Source organism: Eleutherodactylus coqui, chromosome 8 (genome assembly GCF_035609145.1).
Source record: "Eleutherodactylus coqui strain aEleCoq1 chromosome 8, aEleCoq1.hap1, whole genome shotgun sequence".
Lineage (NCBI taxonomy): Eukaryota > Metazoa > Chordata > Amphibia > Anura > Eleutherodactylidae > Eleutherodactylus > Eleutherodactylus coqui.
The window spans coordinates 31,113,936-31,129,474 of NC_089844.1; the positions used below are offsets into that span (position 1 = coordinate 31,113,936).

The following is a 15,539-nucleotide window of genomic DNA, read 5'->3' on the forward strand; positions in this document are numbered from 1 at the left end:
AGATGCAATGGGATCACTAGCTCTTGCACAATTCCTCTTCCCAATTGGGCACACAGACAGGGGTTGTTCTGATATATGTAGAGTAGGATTTAGTCTATACCTTCCAAATACCATACGATAAGCGTCAAACCTGATCAGTTTACAAGAAGAGTCAAAAATTACTGTCCCCATTGTCACATTTTTGTGACACAGGTGCTTGTGCAGGCCTTGGGCCAGCAGACGACTACCTCACTTTTGAGAAGACAACCCTTTTCACATCACAAGCAAGGCTCAGAGTTACCTTGCAGATACCAGGTGTTCTCTCTCCGATCTCTCTATGGAAACCATGATAGCACGGATGTACGTATTCTGTTGTGATAATGAATTATGTGTCACATGAGGAAACAGGTACACAGAATACCTGCCAGGTGTTTGGGCAGCATGTGTAACTAAACCAGCAACCATCAGGATAAAGAATCTCATATGTGGGCTACTTCATCGAATCATCAGTTGATTTAAAGTAGAGTAGATAAAAGTATTGTCGTTAATAATCTTCCTGTTAGGCCGTGTTCCCAGTACAGGTACCGGCTTGTGCCTGAGACTCTGCCCTGACCTTATCGGCAAGGTCTAGCTTCCATTGGCAGCCTCAGCCCCAAACTGGTACCTGTACATGGGAATGCAGTCTTACATGGGCAGATATTCTATTAACGAGCGCCAATCAACAGTATAACATGTCTAACAATTCTCATTACTGCCATTTACACGAGTCAGATTATCGCTAGTTTTGGGGCAAAAGACCATTAATTCAATCATTTAGTGGCAATGTATCCCCTCCATACACCGAGAGATGGGCTGCCGATGAGTAAGTATTTTTGTGCTCGTGTAACAGATTCTATCAGCTGACAAACAGGCATTTGCTCGTTTCTTGGCTGATCGCATGAGCCAATGATGGGCAAATAAAAGGATCCTACGAATATTTGCACCCAAGCATATAAATGAGCTTTTACGTACCTCACAGCATCTGCCAAATCAGCATCACGAACAAGATGGAACATAGACATGCATGGGTTTTGACAGTAGGTGATATTCTTCACCATGCTTATAAAAACTATCCACACAACAGGTACCAACAGTGTCCAATAGACCCTGGTGACATACTGAGGCCTGCTGGGGTTCATTTGTGGTGTCCGTCATCAGATATGATGGAATCCACAATGCAGGTAGATTTTTAAAATACCTACCTGGTGCGAAGTTTGACACAGATTCGCAGCATAGTTCCCTCCTTCAATTGAAGAGGTGAAATCTGCAGCGGATCTGCACCAATGTGGATTTTCCGCTACATGTGAACGTACCTTAAGACTGTTTTTAAATTGAGGTTTGCCCTGCAGACTCGTATGCAAAATAAAGATCTGATGATTAAAAAAATGAACAGTGTAGAACAGCAGGCGTCTGCTAGCACGTGTTATGACAACTACGGTAGCATCTGTACTGCGTTTCTCCATTAGGGCTCTTTTACATGCAACGATTATCGTTCAGATTCTGGATTGTGCATTGTGAACAATCACTGTTCCGTCTAATCGCTACCAGTGACTGACGATAATTCATTTGCTTTTCTTCAGTCTGTGCAGGTATAGAAATAAAGCAATAGCCGGGCTGTGTAAACAGATAGTTGTTCATCTATGAAGGACTATCTGTTTACTGTGAATGGAAGCTTCACCTACATTCACTGAGCGATCATCTCTCCTATGGGAAAGCACAAGAGCTAAAATCGTGGAAAAGGACCCTTGTATAGCATGTACCAAAGTTTTACTGTGCAAATGAGATTTCTTGCAGTTTGGCCCCTTGGTGTGTTACCATATGAAAAAAAGATACATTGTGCCATTCTCTACAGAATACCATATGGACCATATCCGTAAGAAACCTTCAGTATGGATACCATATGAATAATCTATTTCTACACTACAGATGCATCATTGAGAAACAGCTTGAAAACATGTTACGTCCTCATTTTTCAATAAATATCTATATAGAACAGATACTGTAAACACCATGTGCAAACATGAAGGGGGAAAAAAAACACTACAGGAAACACATGGAACTTGTACCGAAGTCGTATTTTTTTATGTTTGCTTTTAATACCAAACAAGCTTTTACACTACTCTTTTTTTTTTTTAAAAAGGCCGTTAACGTGGCCATTAAAGTGAACCTCCAGGGAAATCTGACATTTGGCATGGGGATATGCAACTGCATGCAGGGGTGGTATAGTCGTCGAAACAATCATACAATGCCCAGTGAGAATTGTGCATAGGCCCTATAGGACTGGCGCACAATACTTGCTGGGTGCCATGCGTTCGCCTTGCCAACTCTACCGGCTAGCCTGCAGTTGCATCTCTCCACACCCAATGTCAGAATGAGCAGGAAGGTAATCCTGGAAGAACACCTTAACCCTAGAAAGCATAATATGCCAGACATTAGACACTTTATAATGCTTATACACAAGGCAAATACTGCAACCCGTGTACATTTCAGCGGAGGAAACAAAATGTATGTGACATGCTAAACGGAATATCAGAGGCAGCCTTAATATATTCAAGAGCATGCACAGGATAATGGGAGATCACAGCCAATATTTACAGCAATCTGCATTCCGCTGCTCTCACGGATGCATACAAACCATTGTTCACCATTAATACTTTTTATGGAATTGTTCTTTTAACAATGAGCTAATGGGGATGTCTTGAGAAAACCCAGGGGACACAAGCATATCCCTGCCCTGTTCTACACACACAGCAGCTCAATCCATGCAATATGAAGAAAGAATGTTACAAAATATGTGTATCATACTGGAGAATAAACACACAACGTTCACATCAAAGTAGTTAAATAAAACCGCCTGTGAAAATATACACTCCATGATACTTCAAATATTGATTTCTCCACAAAGAACTGAACACCTAACAATGCGAGTAGCAGAGTCACACATTGGAAGCTATATGACATAGTACTGCATAGTGATGCTTTACAATAACCGATAGTCGTGAAGGAGTTAAACTAGTAAGTGCTTCCTGTATGAACAACCCAAACAATGAGCTATATTATTAGGTATATACTGTAGAATAGATTAGGTATATACTTAGTATATAGAAGGGGAAAAAAAAATCAACAGGGTCTAGGCTTTCATCTCTCCAACAGGAACACAACACATTACAGTAAGTAAAAGTGACACACAAAGCACATTTACCTTCTATGGCTATAACGTGCTCTCGGATTTGGTTCTGCAGTGCAGGTTCATCAAGTCGCTCCAAGAGTTCATATATTGAGTAGATATTGGGGTGCACAGATTCAAATCTCTGGATTTCAGCCCGAATGGCTGCCGAGTTGGCCAGCTGCTGCTGGTAGTTCATCTTTCCAAGGCTAGAGAGGGCCTCACATATCCAGCCTGGGGGTGCAATGTAATATATGTAGGGTAGATATAAGACAGGATGCAGAGGGCCTGGATGTAGTGATGGGGCAGGGGTTAGAAAGGACCAGTAAATACCATTAAAAATAGCATCTAGAGATAATGCTTAACACCAAATACCGGCAGAAAATCAGAAAAGAATTGGAAATAAAGATAGGAAAATCTTGAATGTGTTCACATTAGGAATACAATGACAAGTCCTATCAATGGATGTGACAGCTAGTGTCTATACATTTACTGTACACATGTACATTACAGGGACTAAGGTCATATGAGGGGCATGGCTGCAACAGGACAGACATCTAATGATTTGTTACAATACAATCTGGGGTCGGAAGATCTGCTAAGGGAAGCACATGGATAACAATTACCTGGTAGAGGCAGGAAGATGTGGCTCAGGGTATTTGAACTGGCACTGCAAAATGACAGTACAGAGGGAAGGGGGCAAGAAAGGAAGAATGAAAAGAATATGAATGAGAGGAGGCTGCTCAGAGGGGACCTATCTTATGGATGGCATAGTGAATGCAGAGAGAAGAAATGAATATGTATTGGGGAGGTAACCAGATGAAAGCCAATAGGGAGGGCAATGTGAGTGGAGAGGGGTCATCTGATGAAGAGCACAGTGCACCAAAGGGGGGTGAATGGAGAAAGAACAAGCTGCACAAGAGTCAAGGCAAACCGGTCACTGGGGTAAAGAAGAGCATGAAAGGATAAGGAAACGTTGGCTGTAGGTGGGGATGACCTGATGGAACGTTGGCTGTATGGGGGTGACCTGATGGAACGTTGGCTGTATGAGGGTGATCTGATGGAACGTTGGCTGTATGAGGGTGATCTGATGGAACGTTGGCTGTATGGGGGTGATCTGATGGAACGTTGGCTGTATGGGGGTGATCTGATGGAACGTTGGCTGTATGGGGGTGAGCTGATGGTAGGTTGATTGTATAGAGGGTAATCTAATGAAGCGCTGGGTGTATAGTGGGATCTGCTGGAAGAGTGCACTGGGGTAGGCAAGGGCTGCAGCCGATAGGAGGACGCAGTCTCGGTCTTTTAGCTTTCTCCAGTGCTGTAACTAAGCACAGTCCGCCGTTGCCACATATACTGACTGTCTCCGGTGAGTGGTGGAGCTTCCAGTACCGTTTTCCCGGCTGTCTCTTTCTAGTCCCTGCAAGACGGTGTCCCGATCCTGCTGTGTTTTCCTCTCTTCCTCCGTGAGTCTCTTCCCTTCGCTTCTCCTCCTCCTCCTCTCAGCCTCTCCTTCCTGTCTCCTCCCCCACCTCCTGCATCAGAGGGTCTCCTGCAGCACTGACACTGGAGCAGTCACTTCAGTTTACGGGCTGTCTGCACTTTAACTTCTGATCTATAGCATGGGATTACTGACGATTTACCAGAAGCCTATGTAATAATAGGCACTAATGATAGGATCGCTGCTTAGCAAATGAAGGCAATCATAAAACACAACCGCTGGCTTTTCAATCATTGTAAATATGGGGTATCAATTACACAGGCTATGAAAGTGTGATTAGTGGGGTTATGGCTGCTGGGAACCAGTACTGTAACCCTTCCACTGCAGGATAGGTGACGTGAGCTCCTCACACAGCAGTGAGGACGATTATAAGTTTAAAGGGGTATTCCATAACTTTGTATATTTTTTTCTATTGATGATGGACAGGTCATCATTAGATGATCAGTGAGGATCCACTGCTCAGCTGATTCCCAATGCTGCTGTCACTGTACTAAGTGCAGGAAGTGCTAACCATAGCTCAGCAGCCCAGGTTGGAATGACAAGTGCTGCTCTTATTGGGAGTTGTGCTGCAGTAGTAGCCTGGGCTGCTGCGCTGTGATCCACGCTTTTTGCTGTGACAGCAGCCCTGGGAATCAGCTGATCAGCAGGGATCCAAGTGGCAGGTCCCTGCCATCCATCTACTGATGACCTGTCAGTCAACAATAGAAAACATTTTAAAAATATAGCACCTAGAATATCCCCTTTAAGGATTATTCAATGCAAACATTCAATGGCTGCTGAGTCCTGTAGCAGGTATGTGATTGTTCTCAGTAAGGCCACTCTCACCGTGCGTTCAGAAAACTCAGCTCGAAATCGCGTTATCTTTACAGTTCCCCATCGTTGTGATGTGTGACAAGGTGCGTTAAACGCGTGAAAATAGAACAGGCTGCGCTCAAACATCACGGCGTTAGCAAAGCCGCGTTCGATTGCAAGTCTGTGACACACCATTGAAATCAGCAGTGGTGTATTGCGGTTAGCGCTGCGCTCGGGACGTGTGATAGTGGGCTAAGAAACCAAGTAATCTTGTAGATATACCTTTAAATGGCTAACAAAAAGACATGATGTTACAGCGAGCTTTCCAATCTACTTACAATTCTTCATCAGGCTTAATAGGATATATCTAAAGAAAGATATATATTTATATATTACACACACAGAGGCACAGGCATGACATGGTGTGATTCATTTATAACAGAACAGGATGAGCAGAGGAGTAAATACCTAATTAGTCCACTGATAAGAATGTGACAGTTTTATGGTCTCTAAATTGGTGTTAGGGGGTCACAAGGCCCATGTGTTATCTGTGCACCAGGTGTCTCAGCCCACTTTGCCATGATATGGTATACCCTGTCTAGGACCCTTTTACAGGGGAGGAACGATTTATAAGCCCATGTAAAAGGGCCCTAAGTCAGTAGAGCAAAATGTTATTGTTCTCAGCAAGAAACAAGGTAATCTTGTAGATATAAGTAGCCTGTTAGGGCCCTTTTACACACGTAATGAATCCAGCAGCAATCTGAACGATTATCTGTCCGTGTAAATGCATGCCCCGACCGAACGACAACTAAGAATTCGCTGGGATGACCTATCAGTCACCTGACAGGTTGTCCCATGTAAAAGTGCCTTCAGCCAGTACTAAAGTAGCAGGTATAGCACATGTAGCAGGGCCCTGAGTGGAGCACATTACACACCAAGGGATTTGTGACATACAACAACTCCAGGCCCTTCTGCAACGACAGGAAGAAGGCAGCACTTTGTCATTTAGACGTTCAGTTAAGTCTTCTACACAGGGAAGTGCAGTCTATGGAAAGCAGTGTGTCATTGTTTATTACATTCACTCCAAGCCTTAAGTTCAAAAGAGGATAAAAACCTGCGATACGTCTGGAGCGAGCGCAGAAATTCTAGGGAAAGAAACATTAAATGAGTTGTCGATGAGCTTCATAATTCAATACAAAATCGAGTTCACAGAAGAACTCTCTTTATGTAACCTGGGGCTATTCTCCCAGCTCTCTCTAGTGTTTCCAGATATAGAATAATGTGTTGTTATGACACCACTGCCTAGAGCTGCAGCTAAAGCATACAGAAATACATTGAACGATCACTGCATTAGGAACACCTACCCAATAATGGGCAACCACAGATATCAGACATTGGGGAACAGATTCCACAAGGTGCTGAACATCCTCCATACTCAACTTGACCCATGCTCACTGCAGCAGCTCCATCAGTTGGTGCGGATAAGTGGGAGCAGATCTCAAGGCCCTTTCCAGCATATCCCAAACATGTTCAATGGGGTTACAGTCCGCTGAGTTTGGGGGCCAAGTCAGTGTGGAGAAGTCATTACTGTGTTCCTTCAACCACCTTCTAGTGATCAGAGCTTGATAACACGGAGTGTTGTCCTGTTGAAAGATGGCACTGTGGTCTGAGAGGACTTCCTGAAGATATGTGTGAGGATGGTCAGCTAATGAGTCCACCATTCAAGAATTGTGGTATGACAACCAATATTTCTAGGCTACCAAGACCCATGACATTACCAGCCTGCTGAACTCCAACAGTGCACCCATGGGATACAGCTTCATGCTGTTTACGCCAGAGGCAGACCCAGCCATCCGGAAATGGGACTTGTCACTCCAGCCAACCTTCTGCCATGTGTCAAAGGTGCATTGATGTCTTTCCTTGGCCCATGCGAGGTGTTGTTGGCAATAACATGAGGTCATCAAGGGCACCTTTATTGGTCTTCAGCTATTAAAGGGGTTGTCCCGCGCCGAAACGGGTTTTTTTTTTTTTCAACCCCCCCCGTTCGGCGCGAGACAACCCCGATGCAGGGGTTAAAAAAGAACACCGCACAGCGCTTACCTGAATCCCCGCGCTCCGGTGACTTCTTACTTACCTGCTGAAGATGGCCGCCGGGATCTTCTCCCTCGGTGGACCGCAGGGCTTCTGTGCGGTCCATTGCCGATTCCAGCCTCCTGATTGGCTGGAATCGGCACGTGACGGGGCGGAGCTACACGGAGCCGGCATCCTGCACGAGCGGCCCCATTGAGAAAAGAAGAAGACCCGGACTGCGCAAGCGCGTCTAATTTGGCCATTAGACGCCGAAAATTAGACGGCTCCATGGAAACGAGGACGCCAGCAACGGAGCAGGTAAGTGAATAACTTCTTATAACTTCTGTATGGCTCATAATTAATGCACAATGTACATTACAAAGTGCATTAATATGGCATACAGAAGTGTATAGACCCACTTGCTGCCGCGGGACAACCCCTTTAAGCCCAATCAACTCAAGGTATGCCACATAGCCATTGTGGAAATTTGTCTAACTTCCCGACTATTGTACTACTGGGTCAGTTGGTCCACTGTGGCATGTCGTTGCTGAGATACCAGACGTACCACTTAACGCTCTCCTCTAGGATCAACCGCATGTGGCCTGTCGCTGTGTGATGATCTGTCGGATGTCTGTCCATGGTTCAGCCATTCTTGATACTGTGGTTCAGGAAGAGCCAACAAGTGCTACTTTTGCAGAAATAATAGTGATACACCTCTGGGCACCAAGAATCTGCCACCATAGGATCATAGAACGGTAGAGTTGGAAAGGACCTCCAGGGTCATCGGGTCCAACCCCCTGCTCAGTGCAGGATCACTAAATCATCCTAGACAGATATTTGTCCAGCCTTTGTTTAAACACTTCGATTGAAGGAGAATTCACCACCTCCCGTGGCAACTTGTTCCACTCATTGATCACCTTGTCAGAAAATGTGTTCTAATATCTAATCTGTGTCTCCTCCCTTTGATTTTCATCCCATTGCTTCTAGTCTTTCTTTGTACAAATGAGAATAGGGCTGATCCCTCTGCACTGTGACAGCCCTTCAGATATTTGTAGACCGCTATTAAGGCTGCCTGTCCATGGGCGATAGTTCATTGCGTTACCTGCCACGATAATCCATCCGGCTGCGTTTGCAGGGGAGAATGTAATAGCAGCCTAATGATTAGCTACCACTGTGGCCCCTGAGTTATAACTGGCCACCGCTGTGCCACCTAATGATCAGCCACAATAGTGTCCTCCGAGTAATAACTAGCCACCGCTGTGCCACCTAATGATCAGCCACAATTGTGCCCCGAGGAATAACTAGCCACTACTGTGGCACCTAATGATCAGCCACCCTTGCGCCGTGAGTAATTAGACACCACACTATTGTGCCCGCTGAATAAATAATTAGCCACCACTATAATCCAGTGATAAACTAATAATCTCCACTCCCTCACTGTCCTATGGCATTGCATCCAATGCCTTGGCCTCTTCTGGGATCCGGCAGAACACTACAGGTGACCTGATGACATCATCGTGCCGCCTGTGTCACATAGAAGGCACCCAGTAGAGGGCAGGGAGCCACAGTCAATTTTATCCATGCATTACGCTGCTCTCACACAGCAGCACTGCAAAGTGCAGCGATTTTATTTTCATTTTCGGACGCAGTTCCCTGCGGCCGACTGCGGGGCTTAGCACACCTCATCATTAATGAGCTGCACTAAACGCAAAAAAATTGAACTGATTCCGCTCAAAAATCGCGGCCACGATCGAGCGCATGTCTGGGAGGCTCCACTGAAAACAATGGGAGCCTCTGACGGCATTTATCACTGCGCTGAAAGCATAGTGTTAAACGCTGAAAAAAAGGCTAATTTCACACTCGGCCCGATATCGCACTCAGGAACGTGCGATGTCCCCGCAGATGCTACAGTTATTACAGGTGCTTGTCCTAATGTATTAACCCTTTCATGACTGGCAATGTGCATTACCACACAGGCTATACACCAGCCAGGCACCCACAAGATGTCCTAATAGATATTATTATGCACAGGTTTTGAGAAGTGCTATGCACATATAATATTATACATGCATCAAGATGGTTCATGTGCCTTCTCCCCCCTAAATAATGAATAAGCCACCACTGTGCCCCCTGCATAATGATTAGACACCGCTGTGCCACCCAATGAGGAGCAGAGACGTTGCTGTAAAAACCATGAGTGAATAGACATTGCACATCTCATAGAAGATTGGACATGCAGCGGACCCCCCCCCCCCCCCCCCCGAAAAAAAAATAAACCGCTCTTGTATATGACCCTGTCCAAAAGAATGAGGTTCATAATCATGCGAGACTTGTGTGTCTTGCAACGCACAAATCTCGCACGGTTTTCTCGGCCGTGTGTCTCGCGGTCTAAGGCCTCTCTCATAAGCAGTTTTCAGCTTTCTTGAGTTTCAGGCGTTTTGAACAAGCCAAAGGAGATTGGTCCACAAAATAACGTATCTATCTAGAAGAATGTGGTGTGCGTCCGACTGCAGCGACCAACACTGATCATGAGAACGGGAGTCCCAAGGGTCCCAGAATGAATGATGCAATGGCCGCACATGCACTCTACACTGCTCCATCTATTTGTACAGGCCGGCCAGATGTGCCGTGTCCCCATGGCAGGCCATGACCTAGTCCATGTTATGGGCGCATTATAAAATCACATGGGCCACCCTCACACTTTGTGTAGTTACTCCAACATTTGGCCCACAGTGCGCAGGTGCGCTTACACGTCTCGGGTATTAGACTGGATGAGAGAATATTCCTTCTGGTGGATTTGGTAGTTTTGCATCTGATTCCCCCATTCATCATCTTTACACCAACATCTGGCTCGAAGGACCATTAGAGTCTATTGAGGTGTGGTTACGGCCTCTTTCACACGGCTGACAGCGATATTGCTCCGACATCGCAAGTGAACTTCTGCGATCTTTGTATTGTGATTGGTTTATTGAGTGCTGCACTGATTGGTTCTCGAGCACCGCAGCTCAGCCAATCACTGCCCTCGCTTCCTGGAGGCATGATCTATGAACCCGTAACTGGTGTTGACAAGAGAGCCCTGCCAGCATGTGTGCCAAAGCACTGAGAACGAGCAGGAGGAACGGGACCACAGTTAGGTAATGTGTATATATATATTTTTTTAAGTAATGCAGCTAGGGGTTATTTTCAGGGTAGGGCTTATATTTCAAGGTCCCCAACAATCCTCAGACTTTAGGGTAGAAGTTTCTTACGTTAAAGTAGCATCTCATTCCACAAAAACCAGGATTTCTTGCGATGCAATGCTACTAAAACAAAGGCTCCATAGAGAAACATGGGCGACAAAATAAATTGCAAGTCACGGCTGTATAGAGCATGCCATGATTATTTTTTTGTTGCAATGTAGCAATCTACAAATCATTGCAAATGTGAAGGAACCCATAGGAAAGCCCGGGCTTCACATACACACGATTTGTAGCGCTGCTGCATCGTGACAAAATTGCACGATTTTCTCGCCCGTGTGAAAGTGGACTAAAACTGCATAAAAACCACATGGAGAAAAGCTGTGCCGAAATGTCATGTTTTCACCACCCTGTCTGAACAGACACTTGGGAGTTTTCTTTCCCTTTTGGTGTCCTCTGACATTTTTCCATAGGCCTCTCTATAGGATAAAAAAAAAAGCACCAAAACAACCAACGTGACTAAAAACACCTGTAAAAAAAGAAAAAACTCCACCTTTCCCTCAGTATGTAAAAAAAAATAAAAATCACCCATTTGGTATTGCTGCATTTGTTATGACCCACAAAAAAGTGAATTATTTAATATGCACCCTTTAACTACTTTCACCAGGTGCTTTTTTTCTACTTTGCATATTGTGCCTCACAAAAAAATGGAATCTCTCAGAACGCCTCGCCCATTATAAAAGACATCACCTGGCACCCGCCCGCCGTGAATGTGCATGAGAATGCGACATTTCCTATTGAAATCAATGGGAAACCCTTGCAATCCACTGATGAGCGGAAAACACGCCTGAGGATCGCAATTTCACAGAAGCGATACGAGGCGTTTTCGAATAAAAAATGCCTTTAATCGGTGTGAAAACGCAGGTTGGCAAGCGTGATATCAGTTCAATATCGCGCTCTGCCAAGTCTAAGGTCGCTCCCACATATCCGTTTTTACAGTGATTACTGCGGCGTTTTGAACGCCGCGGTAATCTCGGTAGAACACTCCCCTTGATTTCAGTGGAGCCTCGCAGACCTGCGCTCGAAAGCACCGTGATTTTCGAGTGCTGACTGCTCTATTTTTCCACGTTCACAGTGATGGGGTGTGCTAAAACCTGCTGTAAGCCTTATGCCCACGGGCGTATGCGTAACATGGTGCGGGTCTCTGGTGACGGTTTACACATACAGTCCTTTTACTGTGCCGTTAAGAGATCACACACTGCGCATGTCTGGGAATCTGGCGTCACGAACATGCAGTCTTTTTTTTTTTTCTTTTCAAACTCCCCGCTTTGCTCAGTGGGGCATGCTTACCGAAACGCTGTCCGCCCTCTCGCAATGCCTGCGTTGGGACAGCGTTTCATACGAAGGCCATAGAAGCGCTCCATATCATACATAGAGAAATAGAGCATGCTGCGATTTATGCCTCTGCCATATGAATACGCTGTGGCCACACACTGGTGTGCATGGAGGAATGAAGTCCATAGACAGTCACATGATCACGTGATTTATTCTGCAGGCTGAACATCGCGATGCTTCAACTTCTGTCTTATCAAGTAAAAAAAGTTTTATAAAACTTTTTGTTTTTTTTTAGAGCTCTGTGCAGACTGCGCAGAACCGCGCTGTTATCTGCCGCGGCGCGTTCTTGTTCCTCCCGCCGCAGGTAACCCCCTCACAGCCGGCAGCCCCCCGCCTCCTTCCCTCCAGTCATGAATCAGACAACCTACGAAGTGAACGCCCATTTCCCCGGCGGGGAGGAGAGGTGACTGCCGTCTATAACGCACTCCGCTCATTCACCAGCGCTTTCCATCCCCGCAGCTCCATTCACCTGCCCAGACAGCACACTACCCCGCAGCCATGCATTACTGACTACCTCACCCCGCCCAGGGTTTTTTTTCCCTGCAGAGTCTCATTGGCTGTCTCATAAAAGCACGTGATCAACCGCTTTCATCATGGGAATTGTAGTTCTGTATGTCTAGCAGTCCTTGTCGCTGACTGATAGGAAACTACAAATCCCAGAGTTCCATGCGCTGTACCGCTACATAGCCGCTTGTTGCGGAGGTGTGAGGTAAATTATACATGAGAAGGCACAGTTACGCGTACTGTTATGGGGTTGGTCGACACACTGCACATGAAAGACGGCTTACTGCAGCGCTGGGGCACGGGTGGCCATTCACACAATTTCTTTGGACCCAGATGTGTAGAGCGGGAACTAAAACAAGTTTATAACCGGTGATGATGTCAGCGTGTAGCACTTATTATTGGTATGGGCGCCCCCTGGTGGCAGAATAAGGTTCTTTCCAAGTGTACCTGGATTTTTCCCGCATTTATGCAGTTTGTTACTAGAGCGACATGTGCTCAGCTGTGCAATCAAGGTAAAAATGGAGGATGTTTTAACCCCTTACGCACATGGCCTATTTTGGGCTTTAGGGCTTTTTCACAGGGGTGATTTTTCGCTTGCCCGAACCGCCGAGAGTAGAAGCCATTGATTTAAGTGGGTTTCCTCACATTCAGTGTTTTAGCGCTATATTTTTGTGCACATTTGCACACCGAAGGCTCCATAAAAGTCTATAAGCGTGCACAAAGGCGCACCCCATCCGCACAAAATTGCGTGATTCCACACTGTGTTACATGATCGCTGTTATCCATTAGATAACGGTGATTACATGACTGGGGGTCGTATACCGCGGCCTCCCATGAAATCTTCAGGCTCTCGGCTGCCAAAGGTAGCTAGGAGCAAGGAGACTTTAACCCCTTCCCGCCCCATGACGTAAGGGTACGTCATGGCAGGCTGGTACTTCCCGCAAAATGACGTACCCTTCCATCATGGGGATAGCGGGAGATCATAGCAGATCTCGCGCTATCCCGCAGCGGGAGCCGGCTGTCACTAGTAGCCGGCCTCCTGCTGCGACAGCGGGGGGCATCGGAGATGTGCCCCCCTCCCCCCTGCTGTGAACCCCTTCCCTGCCGCGATCTAAGTACATTGCGGCAGGGAAAGGGTTCACAGAGGGAGCGCACTCCCTCTGTGACTTCAGCCGCCTCTCGCGATAACATTGCGAGAGCCCGGCTGGTTGCTATGGCAACAGGACACCAGATACCGGCGTCCTGTATTGCCATTGCCTAAGATCGCTGTAATAAGCGATAAGGCATGGCAGGAGAGAAGTCCTGCCATACCTTATCATACCGATCTTCAGTCCTGCTGTGTAAGTCCTCCAGAGGGATACAGATGGTGTAAAAAGAGGAGAAAAACAAAGTACAAAAAATAAAAAATGTTAAACCCTTTTATTAATGCTTTTTCTCATAGTAGCATAAAAAAAAATTAAAAATCCCACATATTTGGTAACGCACGTACAATACATTGAATGCACTTATCCTGCACGGCAAAAAGTTTTTTTAAAAAATGCTAAAAAACTGAGGCAAAATTCTAATTTTTAGCATTTTGCCTCCCAAAAAATGCAATAAAAGTGGTAAAAAAAAATGTATGTACCCCAAAATGGTGCCAATAAAATCTACAGCTCGTCTCACAAAAAATAAGCCCTCAGAGAGCTCCGTCCATAGAAAAACAAAAAGTTATAGCACTTTAAATGCAGTGAGTTTAGAAAAAAATATTTTCCAAAAAAAAGGTTTTTATTGTGGAAAAACCTAAAAAAAATATAAGAATTTTGCTATTGTTGTAACCGTACCGACCAGCAGAAAAAATGTAGTGTGTCATTTATGCTGCATAATTAACGCTGTAAAAAAAAAAAAAAAAAAAAAAAAAAAATCTATGGTAGAATTGATGCGTTTTCTCTCCCTACGATCATAAAAAAAAAATAATAAAAGTTGTACAATGTAGTCTATGTAACCAAAAATGGTACGAATACAAACTACAGTTCGCCACGCAAAATACCAAGCCCTTATACGGCCGCGCCGACGGAAAAATTAAAAAGGTATGGCTTTTGAAAAATGGAGATGAAAAAATACCAAAAACGCCAAAATAGGCCACGTCATTAAGGGGTTAAATTTCCCAGGCAATTCTTGGCTTTTGCACATGCGTCCACCGTTTTGCCAATGGGCACATGAGTAGAAGCCGGGGAAAGGTCCACAGATAAAGATTCCATCGCGTGACGAATCCTTGGGTAAGTAATTCCTTCTGCTCTCGGATACGATCTGGGAGCAAAAATGAAACTTTGGAAGAAAAAAAAAATTTTTTTTCATACTTTAGATGATTGCTGTTAACCATTGGATAACGACGATCACATGACAGTATATCGCGGCCCCCTGTGAGCTCTCCAGGTTCTCGGCTACCTACAGGAGCAGGCAGATTTTAAATTCCCCGCTCAATTCTCTGCTTTTGCGCATGTGTCTACCATTGTGCTGACAGGCGCATGCGCAGAAGCTGGGGAAAGGTCCCATTGCGGGACAAATCCAGAGGCCTTAGGAAATTAATCTTCCCTCACGGATACGATCTGTGAGGGGAGATGAAACACTAACTTTTTAAAAAAACTTTACATGATTGCTGTTATGAGTTGTATAACGGCGATCACATGACCGGGGAGTGCATACCGCGGCCCCCGCTGAAATCTCCCTGCTCTCGGCTACTCTTGCTAGCTGGGAGATTTAAAATCTTCTGGCTCCTCAGCCTTCTGCGCATGTGGCCAACATTTCACCTTGTGCATGCGCAGAAGGCGGCGAAGGGACATTGAGGAGTTTCATGTCCTCCCACGGATCTGATCCTTGAAGGGAGATGAAACTTTAACTTTATTTAACTTATTTAAAAAAAAACTTTTATGGGATCTTAGTT

General features: G+C 45.4%; 1 protein-coding gene across 1 annotated transcript in view; it reads right to left on the bottom strand.

The window, feature by feature from the left end:
* Positions 1 to 4,705, bottom strand: part of AGAP1 (ArfGAP with GTPase domain, ankyrin repeat and PH domain 1) — a 384,937-nt gene extending 380,232 nt beyond the window's left edge. The window contains exons 1-2 of the mRNA XM_066575407.1: positions 4,574 to 4,705; positions 3,221 to 3,418 (exon numbers count right to left, since the gene is read on the bottom strand). Coding sequence (XP_066431504.1) covers positions 3,221 to 3,383 — 163 coding nt within the window. The 5' untranslated portion in view covers positions 3,384 to 3,418; positions 4,574 to 4,705. The remainder of the gene's footprint in view (positions 1 to 3,220; positions 3,419 to 4,573) is intronic.
* Positions 4,706 to 15,539: the final 10,834 nt, after the last annotated feature.